Consider the following 16,903-nt stretch of genomic DNA (forward strand, 5'->3'; position numbering starts at 1 on the left):
GAACTCTATATTTAAGAATTTTCTACCATGCTCTTATATACGCGTTATTTTATTGTTGAATGATCGTCTTTTCGTTGATTAGAAGAATAATAAAAATAATTTCCTTCTTCCAGAACCAAAGGCTTGCGGCAGACCCGAACAGCCACCAAATTCCACGATGACGGTGCTCACCGCGTCGCTCAGAAACCCTGGCAACGTATACCAAGTCGGAGCGACCGTGGAGTACAGTTGTAACGTGGGTAATGTCCTGGTCGGACCGCCGATCCGCACTTGTCTCGACACCGGTTTCTACAACGAGTTCCCGCCACTGTGCAGAAGTAAGGAACACGATCGGTCGGGGAACCGTACTCGAATGAAATCATCGCGAACGTGACACGCATCGTAACGCGCTCTGATCTTTCCAGGTGTCGAGTGCGGCTATCCCGCGAACATAAAACACGGTGGTTACACGCTTATCAATAACACTGTCAGTTACCTCAGCCAAGTGCTTTATTCCTGCGAGGACGGATATGAGATGACCGGTAAGTGTATTATCAGTCAATCGCGAAACTCGTCATAATTTGTTCACGGCGCATTTGAGATAGAGAACGGACGTCTCGTATAAATCCGTTCGTGAGGAATGATTATAAGCTGATTTCCGCGACATCACAGGACGTGCCCGATTGACTTGCGACCTCGACAACCGTTGGAATGGACCACCGCCGCGATGCGAGCCAATTCTCTGCGATCCACCAGCTGCGGTTCCACACAGTTATATCAGGATAGACGAGGTTGACAAACACGAAGATGTCCTGGTGAGGAATAGCTTTAACCAAAGTCTGCTGGTTAATAGCATCGTCACCTACTCGTGTGAGACGGGTTACCAGCTCGTTGGTTCCCAGCAAATAACGTGTTTGAATACCGGATTATACGATCGCGTCGCACCTAATTGCACAGGTATTTATTTAATATATTTATTATAATATATATATATATATATATGTAGGTCCAGAGGTATGTTCCGGGACTGTTTACGTTTTTTGAAATGTACAGTCCTGGAATATAACGCATATATATGTAATCAGATTCAAAAAACTGTCCCGAAAATTGCCGTAGGACATCAATTTTTTCCAGGACAGTCCTGGAAACTGCCAAATGTCCCGGAATATACCGATATCAAAAATAAAAGTCCCGGAACATACTTCCGGACCTACATATATATATATATATATATATATATATATATAAAAGTCAGAGTTTTTTTTTATCATAAATCTTTGTAAGGAAATAAGTTTGGGAAAATTATAAAATTAAAATTTAAGTTTTTATTTAACTTCTAATGTTTGAAAATAAATTTGATATAACGATAATTATTCGCTAAATTCCACAAACGAAATAATAAATAATTAAGTTTAACAAATTATATCTCTAGCGCACTTTCATAGAATTTTGAATAATAAAAATTGAATGTTATATCAAGCAGGTATGGATAAAATTATAATAAAAATTAACATACGTTTACTAAAATTAGTTTAGATATTTAGAGAATAGTATAGTTTGCGATCTGTCTATATGCGCTATGTGTATATTCAATATGCGAACTTTTCTTCATCAGAGGAATCACGGAGTTCTCCTACCCGAGCGACGATACGTCCGTCCACTTCAAAAATTCGACCGTACGTTACTCCGGGGCGGGTCAGGACGGCGACGAGCTCGACGATCAGCAGCACGACCTTCGTGCCGTCTAGGAATGTACCCACTAACACCGCGGAACTCCCAGCGACGGTGAGGGAGACCGTCTCGAAGAGGCCGAGTATCGGCTTGAACAAACCCGCGCTTCCTTCATCGGTGCTCAACAACGCCGGCAGCGATCATCCGCAGGACAACGAGATATCCGGAAGCGGCGTGGACCACGCACGCGCGGGTGTCGGCGCGGGTGTCGGCGTGCCGGAGCCGTCTGGTCCCTTTCGAGTGGACAGCGCCGAGCATCCCAGCGGCACTCATCAGGCCAAGTTGAACCTGGGGGCCGTAATCGCCCTGGGAGTATTCGGCGGTTTCGTGTTTCTCGCCGCGGTGATCACGACGGTTGTTATACTCATACGCAGGTAAAGAAAGTAACGCGTCATTGAGCCATCTCGAGCGATGATTCGACCTCGTGAATCATCGTCGAGCCTTCGCCCCGTAAATTTTCTCTGTCTCTGATGATATGATAGCGCACTCTAATATACATAGATAACATATTCGACCGGATTGTACATTATATCGCTTATACTTTAATTTGATCTACTTCCTGTCCTTTACCGCTCTGTCTTCTTCCTAACTTGTAATACATATATGCTGCATTGTAATCTAGATCTTTTTTCAAGATAATTTTGCTTACTGAAACCGCGTGTAGTTTCTTCAGAATCTTGTTGATGTAACAAAAGAGTCTCTAACATCTCAGATAGAACTACGCAGGGATAATATATAGTACTTATTCGCCCCTTCATTTATTTATCATAAGCTTCCTGTAATTTACCTTAAACGTAGCCTGAAATTACGCTTTGCAAAAGAGATATGTTCTCATTTTCTGATTGATCCATAATGATTTTCTTTAATTTGTTGTCATTTACTAACCAATGGTTCTCAACGTGAGTCAATACGGTCACTCAAAGACCCATGGCACTCTTTGTGTAAAAGAGATCATAAGGGATCGTATTAAATGAATCAGTCGAAATGTCTTTCGTCGGGTCGAGGGTGAGGATAACTGCGAAACGAAAGTGATTTGGTCGTGACCGAAGTTGAGAAACAATGGTGTAGACACGTCACAAGACCTCTAACAATAAGATGTAGCGTCAGGGAAACGCGTGAGTCTCGTAGATAGTCTAGTTCGCCACGACGATGATTAACACAGAGTCCATTTGTGTATTGCGGTGGTTAGCGGCAGTGGCAGCGTCGGAGGAAGGCGCCGCAGGGGGCTCGGTGGGGTTGGTGCGCTGAGGGGTGGCGGTAGTGGTGGCCTTGGGAGGGGCGACACCGGGATGCCCTCGCGTTGGTATACGCTACTCGCGCTGCCCTTCCCCGACCAGCACCTGGGGCGCCGCGACCTCACGGCACGCCGCGGTAGCGATCATCCTTACTCCTTCAGCCTGTCGGCGGCGCATCGCGCCGGTTACTTCTCGAATCCCTCTCTGTAGATCGTCGCCCCTCCCTCTCACCCCCGCCGTAAAAAAAATACAGAGAAAAGAGAGAAAGAGAACCATTCCACTCTAATAAAGCCCACAACCACCACTACCACCCCAACCCTCCACGCAACCACCGCCCACCACATCAACTATCATCACGTACCACCAACTACCACGCGCCACCCTCGCGAGTGATACTAGTCAAGGTAAACGAGAGCAAGGTTTCTACTGAGCACCTTCTTTAGCGTTTAGCTCGTTACGCCGTCACGTCACGCCTTGCAAAAATAGAAGATGGCTTTGTAGTGCGTTGCACGCACCCGGACACATCACAACACCTTATATTTTATAATATAAAAAATATACAATAGGTGAATCTCCGCCACATATTCAAGGATTCTACAAAGTAGTCGCATATATTGAGCATAAAAGTATCTAAAAGGATGTCTAAGAGACGTTTGAACAATTAAAACCACTTTATGTTTTCTGGGCTTCATTTTACTCTCTCCGTTTCATTACCGTAAGATGGGAAGAAATCAGCTACCGTAGAAACGACTGCGATTTAGAAATCCTGAGTATCGCGCTGCACAGAAATCGTGGGGGAAGGTAAATATGTACAGTGCTCCTTATGTATTCTTCTTATTCCTGTAATACTTTATTTTATGTTATAATCTCTTTCAGTATACTAATTAAACATCTATTCATTTATATATATACTAATTAAACATCTGTGCATTTATATATATCATGGTATATATAAAGATTTTAGTATATTAGAATTATTAGTGCAGATTTTTTTCTATCTCTCTTTTCTATACTTTTCTGTCTTCATTTTGGTGGCCAAAGCTTGAAAATCGCTTCGGATCGTAGTAGGTAACAGGAATATTCTGGGCTTTCTTCCATTTACTTTTAATATATAAAAGTGCAACAATCGGATTTATACTTACTTTTATCCGACCCGACTGTTCTTCCATTGCACATAACGCTTTGCCTATTTGTTTAATTTGTTTTATGCTTAACTCTGGTGAAAAAATTTCTCATATTTTCTTAGAAATTTCTTAAGAATTTCTCATATTTTACATTTATGAAAAATCCTGAAAAATGTATATAAAATTTCTCAGATACTTTCAGAAATACTTGGATGAGGATTTTCAGAATATTTTAGTGTATATATGTATGAAAATTTCTGATAAATTACGCGAATTTTCTAATTTTTATTCAGATTTTTACAAAGATGTGTTGATGGGAAAAATCTGAAATATTTCATTATTATTTTGCCTGATTTTTTCTGGAAAATGTTTTAATTTGTACAAAAAATGTGAGAAATATTAAAATTTTCATTAAAATTCTGATTAATAACATGAAAAGTTTTGAGTCATTTTTCCACCAGAGAATACGTTTAGTTCTGCGGAACAAAAGTTGCTCATAATTATGTAATAACTTGACGTGGAAAAAAGTGATTAATGTGTTCATCCTTTATGTAGAAACCGCGGAAGGAGCAGCAAACACTATCGTCACCGTGCATCGCCCGATTGCAATACCGTCGCCAGTTTCGACAGCAGTTCGTCGGAGAGTCGAGGCGGGTTGAATCGGTATTATCGCCAAGCCTGGGAGAATCTGCACGAAACCACCGGTCACAAGGCCGGTCATCCGCCTCTTCGTCGCAAGGAGACCCTGGATGAACCAGGATACCGGGAGAACATCCGCGGTAACAACACCGAACGCGACGGCTCGGAGTTAGTCGTCAGCGATGTCGCCGCATATCCGTCGAGCAAGCACGCCAGCGTCTCCGATAAGAAGCGTCATCATCATCACCATCATCATCACCACGGAAGCGCGACGCCCGATTGGAGGCAGTCGCAATCCCATCATAGATATTAAACAGAAAGTAAAACTGTAAAACGGGCAAAAAAATCTTCATTAGAAACATATCCGCTATGTCATCTGCGATCATCTGAACGATGATTTGTAGGAGACGTAGAGTGGGCGTGGTGAACGCTCACAATTGTCGCGGGTTAAGAGATCTTCCTTAAACGAGGGAGCACACCGAATCTTCCACTAACATAAGTTGTACCCGTTGTACCTAAATAACGTCCTACACGAAATAGAGACAGAAAATAATCCAGACATAGATCCTGCATATATTGTTCTATTACGTTAATAAATTATTTACCGTCAGTCTGTTACGGAATGTAAATATTATACACATTGTAGCTGAAAAATAAGGATGATAAAGATAGTCGCTCGTCGTAAGGAAGGTAGTAGAAGGTGGTCAGAGGATATGCCAAAAAAAGCAAAGAAATAATATACAATAACGATCAAACACAGAGACGCAGTAACGTAACGCTTAAAGGTAAGTTATTGTAAGATCAGGGACTTGTGTAACCGTATACACGTTCAAAAAGATTTCTAAGAAGTCGAAGGATATCGGCAGAACTTACATCTGTTATGGGTACCTTGGCCTCGCTTTAAAAGGATTTCTATGTTTCCAAAAAAACGGGATATTGCATATAGGTATCGTTAAGGGAAGGCCGATGTTATCCATTTAGGAATAGGACAAATATCGCGTTAATTGTGCCGCACGTGTACAAGCTGCACGCAAGTAAATGAGGATACAAAGGCACGCAACAGCAATGTATATGTATATGAGTGCTTCGTTGATCGCTATTATACCTTCAATATATGATACTATCGAGTTTGTATTATAAGTATGTAACACTTAATTATAGTTATTACTTATCAAACATTTCTATCAAGATCATTGAAATTGATATCATATGATATAAGAAATAATTGTTACAGCAATAGATTTTTATTAATCGACTGAGATATATAAATTACATGCGAAGTGGCTCTGTATATGCGTTTCCGTGATTATATTTATCGTAATAAATTACAATAGTGCCATTTGGGGCAAACTTGTTTGATTTACTGAAGAAGCAATTTTGTCACTCAAACATGGTACATAATACAAATAACAGCTAGCGCATTCGTAAATTACATATATCACTAGATTTAATTTCACATTTATATGAAATTTGAAAATAAACATATTTATAATGAATATATACATATATATAAATGTTCTTTTATCCTGCACAAAAAAGTAATAAAAAATATATTACACAAAATGCAGTCTTCTTAAAATATTTGGAATATTAATATTCATTTAGAATTTAAAAAAATTGGCAATTTTTTAAATATTGGTAATTATGATATGATTTATTTATACAATATCATATCACATAGAGAGCTCATTTTTGTATCCATTGCTTGATTAGACTTTTTATCTGCATTCTAGCCTCCTTTAGCTGTGGCATATCATGTTCTGATGGAGGGTACATGTTTGCACAATGCGCAGTTCCTAAAATAAATTAGAAAATGTATTTAGGAATCGATATAATGATATATCTATAATATATTCAACTTACCTTTGATATAGATAGCAGGCGCCTGTTGATTGGAAGATTGTGTGATACCCAGCACATGCCAAGGATCAATAGAACCATGTACAAATACTACATTTGTCACTTGTAGGTTTAATGCACCATACAAGATATTCGTTCGTGCGACAGCAGATTTCAGTAAGTTCATGCTGTATCTGCAAAAGAGTTTTCATGCTACACCAATATTCTGTCATAATTGGAATATAATTTATGTAAGTAAAGACAAACCTAGGCCCGAAAATATCAACGCATTGCTGTGCAAAAAATTCCACTGGAAAATTATTCCCGAACACATTGGACTGTCCAGTGGAGGTCTGGAAGAATCCGAACTCCGTACAAGTCTGATACATCCATTGACGTCCTACAAATATCAATCGTGATTTGTCATTAACACAAGCCACGGTAATAAAACAATTTAGATACTAAATGCAATATCAATTTAAATGCGTTACCTCCTTCCGCTTGCTCGCTGGCCCAAGTGATATTTCGAAGCTCATGAATCATCTTGTCATATCTATAATCTAAACACTTCTCCTCGTTAGCATTCAATAACATATTGCTTACATAAGCAAGTCTATCAATAGATTTCCCTATTTTCTCGTCTACCAGTATATCACATACAGTCTCAATAGTAATATTAGCGGTCTGGGAGCTTTGGCGATTGTCTTTATTGTATTGCACAACGTCAGCAAAGTTACTCGCTAATGTTTCATACAAGTTGAAAATATCCACTCTCTTTGTATGCCCAGGATCAATTGGGTCGCACAATCTGTGAACCGTGAATTATAATAAGTAAGCACAACCATATCACAATCAACGTTCGGCATCTTGGCAAATGTACGCACTTGAATTTTTTCTGTATTTGCTGTTGACCAACAGTATGGTGTAACAATATATTGATTTGCGAGTTAGCTTCTTGTATTGCACTAACACACTTATCAGAGTACCCTTTCAAGGCGTTTATAACAACAACATAATATTCTGCAATACAAAATTTGTTTGTACACATATGTGGGACACTTAAAATTATACTTATACAATTATACACTTATAAAATTATACACTTATAATTATATTAATTATACTACCATCAAAGTCAATCTCTGCTAGCAATGGCCCACTAGCAGACATAGCTCCATGCACCAAGTGAGGATATTTGGCGCGCATCCAAGCGGCCAGCGATCCACCGTACGATCCTCCAAATACAATCCATTTTATATCTTTTGAAAATTTGTATGCAATATTCATAGCCTCGATAAAGTACGCTAAATCTGCCAATGCCTGTTCCGAACTCAGGTACGCCAAGTTCTTTACGCTGAGATCCCTGCAAGTATCCCCGCGACATGTTATATACATTTCTAAAATAACTTTTCCTTTCTTTACATTCGTGTCCTACTCACGCAGTGGGGTGGCTTTTTCCATAAAAACGATGCTCCAAATAAAAGCACATTGCTCCAAATTCTTTGGCGTATTCGATCCATTGACCTTCTACCATCCATGTTGCATTTGCTATGCCTTCAGCGCCGATCATTAAAAATATTGGACCATTAAGTTTGTAAAAATCATAATTCACAAAGTATCTCTATAATAAAATAACAAATCATGTGCAACAGTGTCAGAGGTTAGCAAAGTAAAACTTTTTTGAGTGAAACATATAATCAAAATTCTACGCTTCATATTACCTGCTTCCAGACACGAACGTCAGATGGATTGAAATGATCCAGATACTGCGTAAACCATCGCTCCTGGGGAAGCAAGGTTTCAGAGGACAAACCTGGCTCTCCTAAATTGCCACCTTTCCTTCGACCTCTCAAGAAAGTACGCCACGCTGTACTAATACTCAGGATACTCAATATAATAAATAGGAGCAGTAGAAACCGCATTTTAATATATAAAGTTCTTCTTTTCTTTTAGCGGAGGCAGCTCTGTAAGAAAATATACTTCAGAAAAATTTGTATCAAGACATAGAGAAATTAACAAACATATCGTGCAACTGCAAACAGATGGAATACTTTTTCTGTACAGCACTCTTTATTTTTTATTTAACAATGCTAAAAGGAAGGTATACAGTCTTAAACGTACATACATACATACGTCCGACGCGCTCTTTGATGACCAAAATAAAATTATTAATTGCAAAAAAAACTAATTGGTCACAAATGTTAAAAACTGACCCACAATCAATTACAAACGATATAGGCACAGATTTTCCAACGTGACGGAAACTCTGTGTCTATTGCCTGTTTCAAGTTGTAAATTGTATTGACGAAGTTTTTAATAATGTAAAGAAAGGTAAAATTAATATTGAAGAGTATTATACATTTCGCGAATCAATAAAATATCGTCTAAAAAGAATTATTTTTTAATTTATGTTTTTACATAAACGCGTCGTAACCCTTTTTTCCCCCGTACCAGAGAGAAGGAATTAGAGGCGCAATAACGGCGATTTTCTTGGGACGCTTTTGCAGACCGTACAGTAGCGCCACATATCCACTTTCAGAAATTGGAACTACGAGTCACATCCACTTTTCGATGCTGTCGATGAGAATTTGGTTCATGTCCGTGCTATGTGCTATGTATACATCCATTTTTCGATATTGTCGGTCTTTGGTGGTTTGTGTCAACACGATATTGTCGCCATTGTCAGTCTTTGGTCAACTTTGGTGGTTTATGACAACACGAACCACCAAAGACCGACAATATCGAAAAATGGATATACATAGCACGGACATGAACCAAATTCTCATCGACAGCATCGAAAAGTGGATGTGACTCGTAGTTCCAATTTCTGAAAGTGAATGTGTGGCGCTACTGTACGGCCTGCAAAAGCGTCCCAAGAAAATCGCCGTCATTGCGCCTCTCATCCTTCTCTCTGCCCGTACCATGTGCACAGGGCGGACGAAAATCAAGCGGGATAGCTCTGATTGGTTGTTGGTTGTTGCTATGGCGGACGCCTATCCCGCATCACGCATGACGCATCATGCGACCGCAGCCTGAGATCACGCGTTATGCTGCGTTCCCACTATACGCGTCGCGCGTCGCGTCACGACGCCGCGTCATGAGTTATCCAATCAAAACGTTTTATTTTATGACGTCATTTCCGACGCAAGATCTTGTCTAATTCTATTCTTCAGTCTTTTCTGTCCCTATTATTGATAAGTAAAAGACGGTGATGAATAAAAAATAAAGATGTACAATTGTTTTCAGCAACTTGGCAATATCCATGAACTTTAGACAAAGTAGTATCTCTTTCCATTTGTTCTCTTTCTCTTTCTCTTTCTCCGACGTTTAATTGTAGACGTCTGTCTTCTTTTAGAAGTAAGAAATGTCCAACGTGATGTCGCTACAAAGAACAAACTATTTAACGCAATCTTCCTTGTTATCAGTCGGGATCTGCGATGTAAAAGTTTATCGACGTCCTTTCGTTTTTATACTTATTTTAATAATTCTCTAATTTAATTTATTAACTTTATTTTATTTTAAACATTTTTATTTTTACAAGGAAACACAAATGTGTATTTTTTGTGATGAAGTGAACATAAATACCCAATGCAACAATACATATGCGTATTCATACACATATCTCTCTCGCTGGAGTTGGATTTTGCAGGGAAAATGAAGGAAGAACTAAGCGTGGAGAGAAGAATCGAAGCGAATGAACTTCATCGTCGCTGTCTGATTGAACATCCGGTTTTATCCAATTCCTTTTAGGAATAGCATTCTCATTTAGCCAACCATCTGTCGAGAGCAGATTGGCAGATTTTGAAGGTGTCTGCTGCAAATTTTGTCAATAGATTGTTAACAGGGATATAATGGCAAATCCGCCGTAACCATTTAAATAATACAATGTATTCCAATTAAATTTTAAATGTTTACGAAATGATAGATCTCTGCTCCGTTTCTCTCAACAATTCGCTGTCAAATATTATTATATTAGCAGAGGCTCTGTCGGCAAAACACAAGTTTATTCTGCTGAAAAAAATATTTCAAAATTTTTTATATATTATTGATCAGAATTTCTAGACTTCGTCTAAGAATTTTTCAGATTTTTGAACGTTTTCCAAAAAAAACTTGTCAGATAAAATAATGAAATATTTCAGATTTTTCCTGCCATCTTGGTGGAAAAATGTTTCAGAATTTTATATTTTTTATATGAATTAGAATATAAAAAAACCTCGACTAAAGTCGTAATAAAATATTTCAGATTTTTCCTGTCAACACACATCTTTGTAGAAATCTGAATAAATATGATAAAATCCGCGCAATTTATCAGAAATATTTGCATACAGATACTAAAATATTCCGAAAATCCTCATCCAATTAATTCTGAAAGATATGAGAAATTTTACTTTTTTTCAGAATTTTTCATAAATCTAAAATATGAGAAATTCTTGGAAAATTTCCGAGAAAATAAGTATAAGAAATTTTTTCCACCAATATAATACGAACACAGGTAATAATTAACGGATCTATTGCGCTATCTGATCAAATCTAATGTGTCAATCTATTGTTATAATACTGCGGACTTCTCCCTGGGGCTAACTGATGGGAACTGGGGTCGCTTCGGCAACATCATCGAGAATAACAATATAACAATAGGCTTCAATGGCTTCGTAATCACGAGCGTGTCGATGCGACGGCAACCTCGTGAGCTTGGTCCCGTGAGCGGCCGTATGACCACATTGACCACGTTTGACGAATCGACCTGTGGGAGGCATTGTCGATTTGTCGCGTAAGCGTTCCGCTCGCTTTTATAAGCGAGAAGATCGCGTGCGTTTCCGAGAAGCGCGGCACGGTATAAGTACGAAAACTGCGACCGCGGCTAGCTCAATCAGCTGGCTCAATTAAATGGAACGCGACGATAACGCGGCGCGAAAGGATATCCTCCCGGCGGCCGCGAACGCCAAATAGTTTTTATCTCAGCGGCCGGATAAATATTTATCGTCGCGCTAAACAGCAAGCGGACGGGGCGTTTGATCGGCCGCCGCCGACAAAGTTCCTCGGCGCGCTATAAATGCCGTTTATAACCTCGCTTGGGGCTAATTGTCAGATGGACTTGGGTGAGTACGGAGATTGTTTTCTGCTCGTGACTATTCGCGATATTCTCCATTTGATATTGTCTGTTTTCTTCAGCTCTAACCGCTTGGATACTTTTTTTTTTTTTTCGCAAATTAGTGTGACCACGCTGCGCGTAAGGCAACATGAAGTTCGCGGAGCATCTGTCAGCCCACATTACGCCCGAGTGGCGTAAGCAGTATATTAGCTACGAGGTATGACATCAAGTACGAACACTTAAGCCTACGCTGTACTAATGCACGGATAACATGGACATGAACAACGAGATTGTAATAAACGTCGAGTTTCAAATAATCACTACGTAGACGTGTACATTCAAGTGCTGTGTGTTTTGACTTTGCAGGAGATGAAAGCGATGCTTTACACGGCGGTCGAAGAAGCGCCCTCGGACGAAAGCGTAGAGCCAGAAGTGATATCACGCCACTTTGCGTCGTTTGACGAGGTGTTTTTTACATTCTGCGATCGCGAATTAAAGAAAATCAATACGTTTTACTCAGGTGAGCGTATCTGGGGCATTAAAATCATTGATCCTGTAATCCTCCTGTGATGCTAATTGTCTGTTTATTACAGAAAAATTGGCAGAAGCAACGCGCAAGTATGCAGCTTTGCAAAGTGAGTTGAAGACTGCAGTGGAGCTGCAGCAGGGAAGCGGGAAGAACAAAGGAAAGGCCAGTGCGAAACCACTTCTGCCTACCAGAAAGCTTAGGGACCTAAAACTCGCATTTTCAGAATTTTACCTTTCCCTGATCCTTCTTCAGAACTATCAGAACCTTAATCACACCGGATTCCGAAAGATTCTCAAGAAGCACGACAAGGTATCCTACTGCGCAATGACGCTTTTTTAATTTTTTGCTTGGTCACGCGCTTGTATAATTACAGAGGCTATAATATCCCAATGTCATTTTAGCGCATCATGTCTTTTCTCCTATAGTTGCAAAGTAGTGGTCCAAGAAACAACTGCGGTGTATGACACAATATCCATATTCCCTGTACATCCCAAGTGATCCCAAGTAAAAGCCAGTAATTTTCCTCAACAGTTTGTATTATTTTATTGTATAGTTGTCTATAATGTTCCTACAACGCATTTCCAAATGCTTTCAGTTACTGTCGGTTGACGCCGGTTCAAAATGGAGAGTCGAGTGTGTGGAGACGTCACACTTCTACACGTCCAAAGATATAGACAAATTGATTCAGGAAACGGAAGCTATGGTGACGAACGATCTCGAGGGCGGCGATCGGCAGCGCGCTATGAAACGTCTTCGGGTACCACCGCTTGGCGAGCATCAAAGTCCATGGACTACCTTCAAAGTTGGTTTATTCTCGGGTAGCTTTATCGTTCTATCTGTCGCAGTTGTTCTCTCAGGTATTGTATTCATCTGCATTATAAATGGAAACGTGGTTTGCGGCTGCGATAAAATCTCGTTATTTTTTCAGCCGTCTTTCACGACAGCGGAGAGAACCTCAAGATCGCATTTAGATTATATCGAGGTCCTTTTCTTATTATTGAATTTCTATTCCTTATCGGGATTAATGTCTACGGATGGAGATCTTCCGGTGTCAATCACGTTTTGATATTCGAGCTGGACCCGCGAAATCATCTTTCGGAGCAGCATCTCATGGAATTGGCCGCAGTCCTCGGCGTCGTCTGGACGCTTAGCTTATTAAGTTTCTTGTACAGTGCCAGCCTAAGCATACCACCGTATGTGAATCCATTGGCACTCGTCTGCATCATGCTGGTCTTTCTATTGAACCCGGTTAAGATGTTTCGTCACGAAGCTCGTTTCTGGCTGCTCAAAATCATAGTAAGCACAATTAGCGCAACGCACACATCTCTCCTATCATATGAATAAAACATTGAATATAGCCTTTCACCTTGTTTTAGGGACGCGTTTTAATATCGCCATTCGCGTACGTCAATTTTGCTGACTTTTGGCTGGCGGACCAGTTCAACAGTTTGGCGACTGCGTTCTTGGACTTTCACTTTTTAATATGCTTCTACATTACAAACGGCGATTGGTTGAAGGCGGGCGACACTGTGCAATGCATGTCCGGCTCTCTCGTGATCAGACCTATTGTGAATTGCTTACCGGCGTGGTTTCGCTTCGCGCAGTGCGTCCGTAGATATCGAGACTCTAAAGAGGCCTTTCCGCATTTAGTGAATGCTGGAAAGTATTCCACGACGTTTCTCGTTGTCGCCGCCAATACTTTATACGCTTATCACGCAGGTATGTTGAATTACGCGTACTAAAAATGTGTCTTTTTACAGTTTAAGTTTTTAATGTCTCAAAAGTAACAAAAAGATGATACACTTTTGCAGCGGAATATAATAATCGATGGGAGAATCCATGGTTGTGGCTATGGGTGTGTAGCTGCCTTATTAATTCGATATATTCGTACACGTGGGACCTTAAGATGGATTGGGGCCTTTTAGACAGCAACGCCGATGAAAATCGTTTTTTGCGCGAGGAAGTGGTTTACTCGGCAGCCGTAAGTAAAATGATAATTAGTAATATTTAATTGTAAAAAGGGATATATTACATATTACACGCGTTTTTCAGTGGTTTTATTATTTCGCAATAATAGAAGATTTTGTACTACGATTTATATGGATTGCGAGTGTTGTCCTCGTTGAATGCGGATATATCTCTGGCGATTTAATGACTTCTATAGTAGCACCTCTCGAGGTCTTTAGGTAAGTACGCTTTTTGCCATTGCTCGATTTTATTTTAAAATTTTCTTGTGTCTTTCTGATTCATCGCAAAACCATTCTTTTAGGCGATTTGTATGGAACTTTTTCCGTTTGGAGAACGAACATTTGAATAATTGCGGTAAATTCCGTGCCGTACGTGATATCTCGATAGCACCTATAGAAAGCTCCGATCAGACACAGATTTTACGTATGATGGACGATGAGAACGGTGTACTTAATAGGGGTAAACGTAAAGGCGGCGGTAAAAAGCAGAACAATACGAAAGAGGAGAAACGAGCGCTGCTTAAAGAAGAAACTATAGATATCGATATATCAAATGCCAGTTGAATAGTTTAAGATTTTTGTACAATTGTTATCTTTAATTTTCTCCAATATGGAAAGCCTCCGAACTTTTGATACTTAGCGAAAATGACTTGCATGATTTTGTAAATGACATATCGATTTCGCTAGAAGATAGATGATTACGTGTTTTCCAGCAGATTATAAAATTGTAATTATTATAGTGCCTTTCACGCTTTTCTCGTATAAGATACTTTACGATAAATTGTAACAATTCAAGATGTAGCCTGCACCAAAAGTCTTCCATCACAAAGACGAACAATTATAGCTTAAGTAAGCAATTTCACGAATTTTATAGCTTTTAGATACAGGCATATATATCTATGAAGATGTAATACGTGTCATACGAAGCATGTGCTTTTGCATGCGAACTGTACGAATTGTTGAGTAAGGTCATTTTGCCTGTCATTTTAGATGCCATTATACACTATAATTTTATTAGCCGTGTTGTTACCAACATTTTTTCTACAAATGCCATTTTTTAATAATAGGTAATCGATGCCACGAGTAAATACTTATACGATTATTGAAAGTAGAGAGAAAGGAAGTATTGATACACAAAGTAGTCTGATGTTAAACTACGCTCATACATAAGTGATACTAAATATGTATTAATACTAAAGAGGCTGTTATAATGTGCTTTTTTATATATATTGAACATACTTATTGTACTTATATCATGTGTAGTTACATCGGCCTATATATGTAGTTATGTAAATTATTTTCCAGTAGTAAAAGGATTAGAGTACCAAACTTGTAAATTCGATATTTAATTTACTAATACTCTGCATCATTTGGATAGTAACATTTCGTATGTAAAATAGTATTACAATTATCAAATTGTTTTATATAAATTTGTTATAAGTATTCTATTATAAAAGTATTCTATCACAGTTGTTTGGAATGTAAACGTTAAATATTTTTGTATCTTATATACGGTAATTTCTGACATTCTTATAATGCTTAAGGTGCAAGTATGTACATACATTATACTATTGTGTATGATAATTTCTTAAGCAAGACTATGTACATAATTTTAAATATTGCAATATATTGATTATACCTCATATTATAATAAAATGTTTTAATATATATTGCTATAGGTACTCCAGTCACCGAAACAACACATTTAAGAAAAAAAATATTTCAGTAATTTACTTTTCAATGGTTTATTTTAATGTTCAAGTTTAGATTCATAGGTCTTGTGCCTCTGTAAGATAGCGAACAAGCCTAACTTCGGTAGAGCAAATAGCATTTACGACGATGTTACGTAACAAGATAACGTATAATAACGGCAGCAATCGTTTCCTTCTTTGTTCTTCCGTTCTCTGAGAACGACGGATCGTTAAAACCGCTCCTTCGCGAATTTTCATACTAACTTACATTGTTTGTTTCATATGCAATAGTTATTAAATATGAAAAATTGGTGTTGCGTTCTTAAATAATTCATATATATTTACGTCTTTAATTGTCTGATCATTCTATTCATCTATAATTGCACTTATTATACAGATTTATTATATCTATTAAGAATTAAATTGAATCTATACAATGACACTTTGATATATCAAATTACATTTAGAAATCATATATGAAACATTATTACGTATCACACAGAATTTTTGCGACAAATTGAATCATTAAGAATCATTGTCTCCTTGAAAAATCAGCACGAACAAAGAAGTTGAAGTTAGTCGAAAGGGGAATTAAAAGGATAGAATTCACATTAATTATATCTTAATTGACAATTTTAATAAAATGATCCTTATCGTTACATAACATTACGTGTCGGACACAAAATGATATAATAATATATTATTAACTATAGCAATAATTTGACGATGTATAACAATTAATGATTGCAACTATGATCAACGTGTCATCATAATGTACGATAACAATCGAACGGAATAGTGTATGTATAATAAGCAAGTGAACATACAATAATAAAAATATAATAATATACTGTACAATTTGTCGGGCGCTTTCTACCGATTCCTTCTATCGATTAAAACAACAAAACTTAAGCATACGCTGGATTCCCTTAGCTTATCTAAGGATAATATGTATAACAACCGCGTTCGTGCATGTCCAAAAAGTGGCAGATATTCAAGCGACGGGTCCACACCCTTTTCTTTGTCGCTCCGCCATACGTTCCTCGTACTTAAAACGAGATAAGTATATGCTCACGT

General features: G+C 38.5%; 3 protein-coding genes and 1 long non-coding RNA gene across 6 annotated transcripts in view; 3 read left to right on the forward strand and 1 right to left on the reverse strand.

Annotated features, from left to right (window-relative positions):
* LOC143896652 (uncharacterized) overlaps window positions 1–5,620 on the forward strand; it is a 49,274-nt gene extending 43,654 nt beyond the window's left edge. For both annotated transcript variants that reach the window (XM_077404608.1, XM_077404607.1), the window contains 5 exons: window positions 114–317; window positions 405–521; window positions 652–936; window positions 1,595–2,084; window positions 4,625–5,620. In XM_077404608.1, the coding sequence (XP_077260734.1) occupies window positions 114–317; window positions 405–521; window positions 652–936; window positions 1,595–2,084; window positions 4,625–5,021 (1,493 nt within the window). In that variant the 3' untranslated portion in view covers window positions 5,022–5,620. The remainder of the gene's footprint in view (window positions 1–113; window positions 318–404; window positions 522–651; window positions 937–1,594; window positions 2,085–4,624) is intronic.
* Window positions 5,621–5,930: 310 nt separating this feature from the next.
* Window positions 5,931–8,469, reverse strand: LOC143896656 (putative serine protease K12H4.7). Its single transcript, XM_077404623.1, has 8 exons — window positions 8,269–8,469; window positions 7,987–8,168; window positions 7,675–7,910; window positions 7,432–7,567; window positions 7,039–7,355; window positions 6,815–6,947; window positions 6,572–6,741; window positions 5,931–6,504 (listed from the first exon to the last, which is right to left on the reverse strand). Exons 1-8 carry the CDS (start codon window positions 8,467–8,469, stop codon window positions 6,395–6,397), a joined length of 1,485 nt encoding a protein of 494 aa, XP_077260749.1. The 3' UTR covers window positions 5,931–6,394.
* Window positions 7,237–8,941, forward strand: LOC143896658 (uncharacterized). The gene is made up of 2 exons (XR_013256722.1): window positions 7,237–7,378; window positions 8,279–8,941. It is a non-coding gene; the product is annotated as an uncharacterized LOC143896658 (long non-coding RNA).
* A 2,202-nt stretch (window positions 8,942–11,143) lies between these two features.
* On the forward strand, window positions 11,144–15,173 carry LOC143896544 (solute carrier family 53 member 1). Of its 2 annotated transcripts, none has more exons than XM_077404479.1 (10): window positions 11,144–11,646; window positions 11,720–11,856; window positions 12,006–12,159; window positions 12,233–12,477; window positions 12,764–13,025; window positions 13,097–13,464; window positions 13,545–13,887; window positions 13,980–14,149; window positions 14,221–14,354; window positions 14,438–15,173. In XM_077404479.1, exons 2-10 carry the CDS (start codon window positions 11,788–11,790, stop codon window positions 14,697–14,699), a joined length of 2,007 nt encoding a protein of 668 aa, XP_077260605.1. In that variant the 5' UTR covers window positions 11,144–11,646; window positions 11,720–11,787; the 3' UTR covers window positions 14,700–15,173. The 2 variants fall into 2 exon arrangements, with proteins under 2 accessions (XP_077260605.1, XP_077260604.1); XM_077404478.1 differs by having other exon boundaries at window positions 11,145–11,646; window positions 11,762–11,856.
* Window positions 15,174–16,903: the final 1,730 nt, after the last annotated feature.

This window comes from Temnothorax americanus, unplaced genomic scaffold, assembly GCF_048541705.1.
Source record: "Temnothorax americanus isolate GAGA-0224 unplaced genomic scaffold, ASM4854170v1 Scaffold19, whole genome shotgun sequence".
Classification (NCBI taxonomy): domain Eukaryota; kingdom Metazoa; phylum Arthropoda; class Insecta; order Hymenoptera; family Formicidae; genus Temnothorax; species Temnothorax americanus.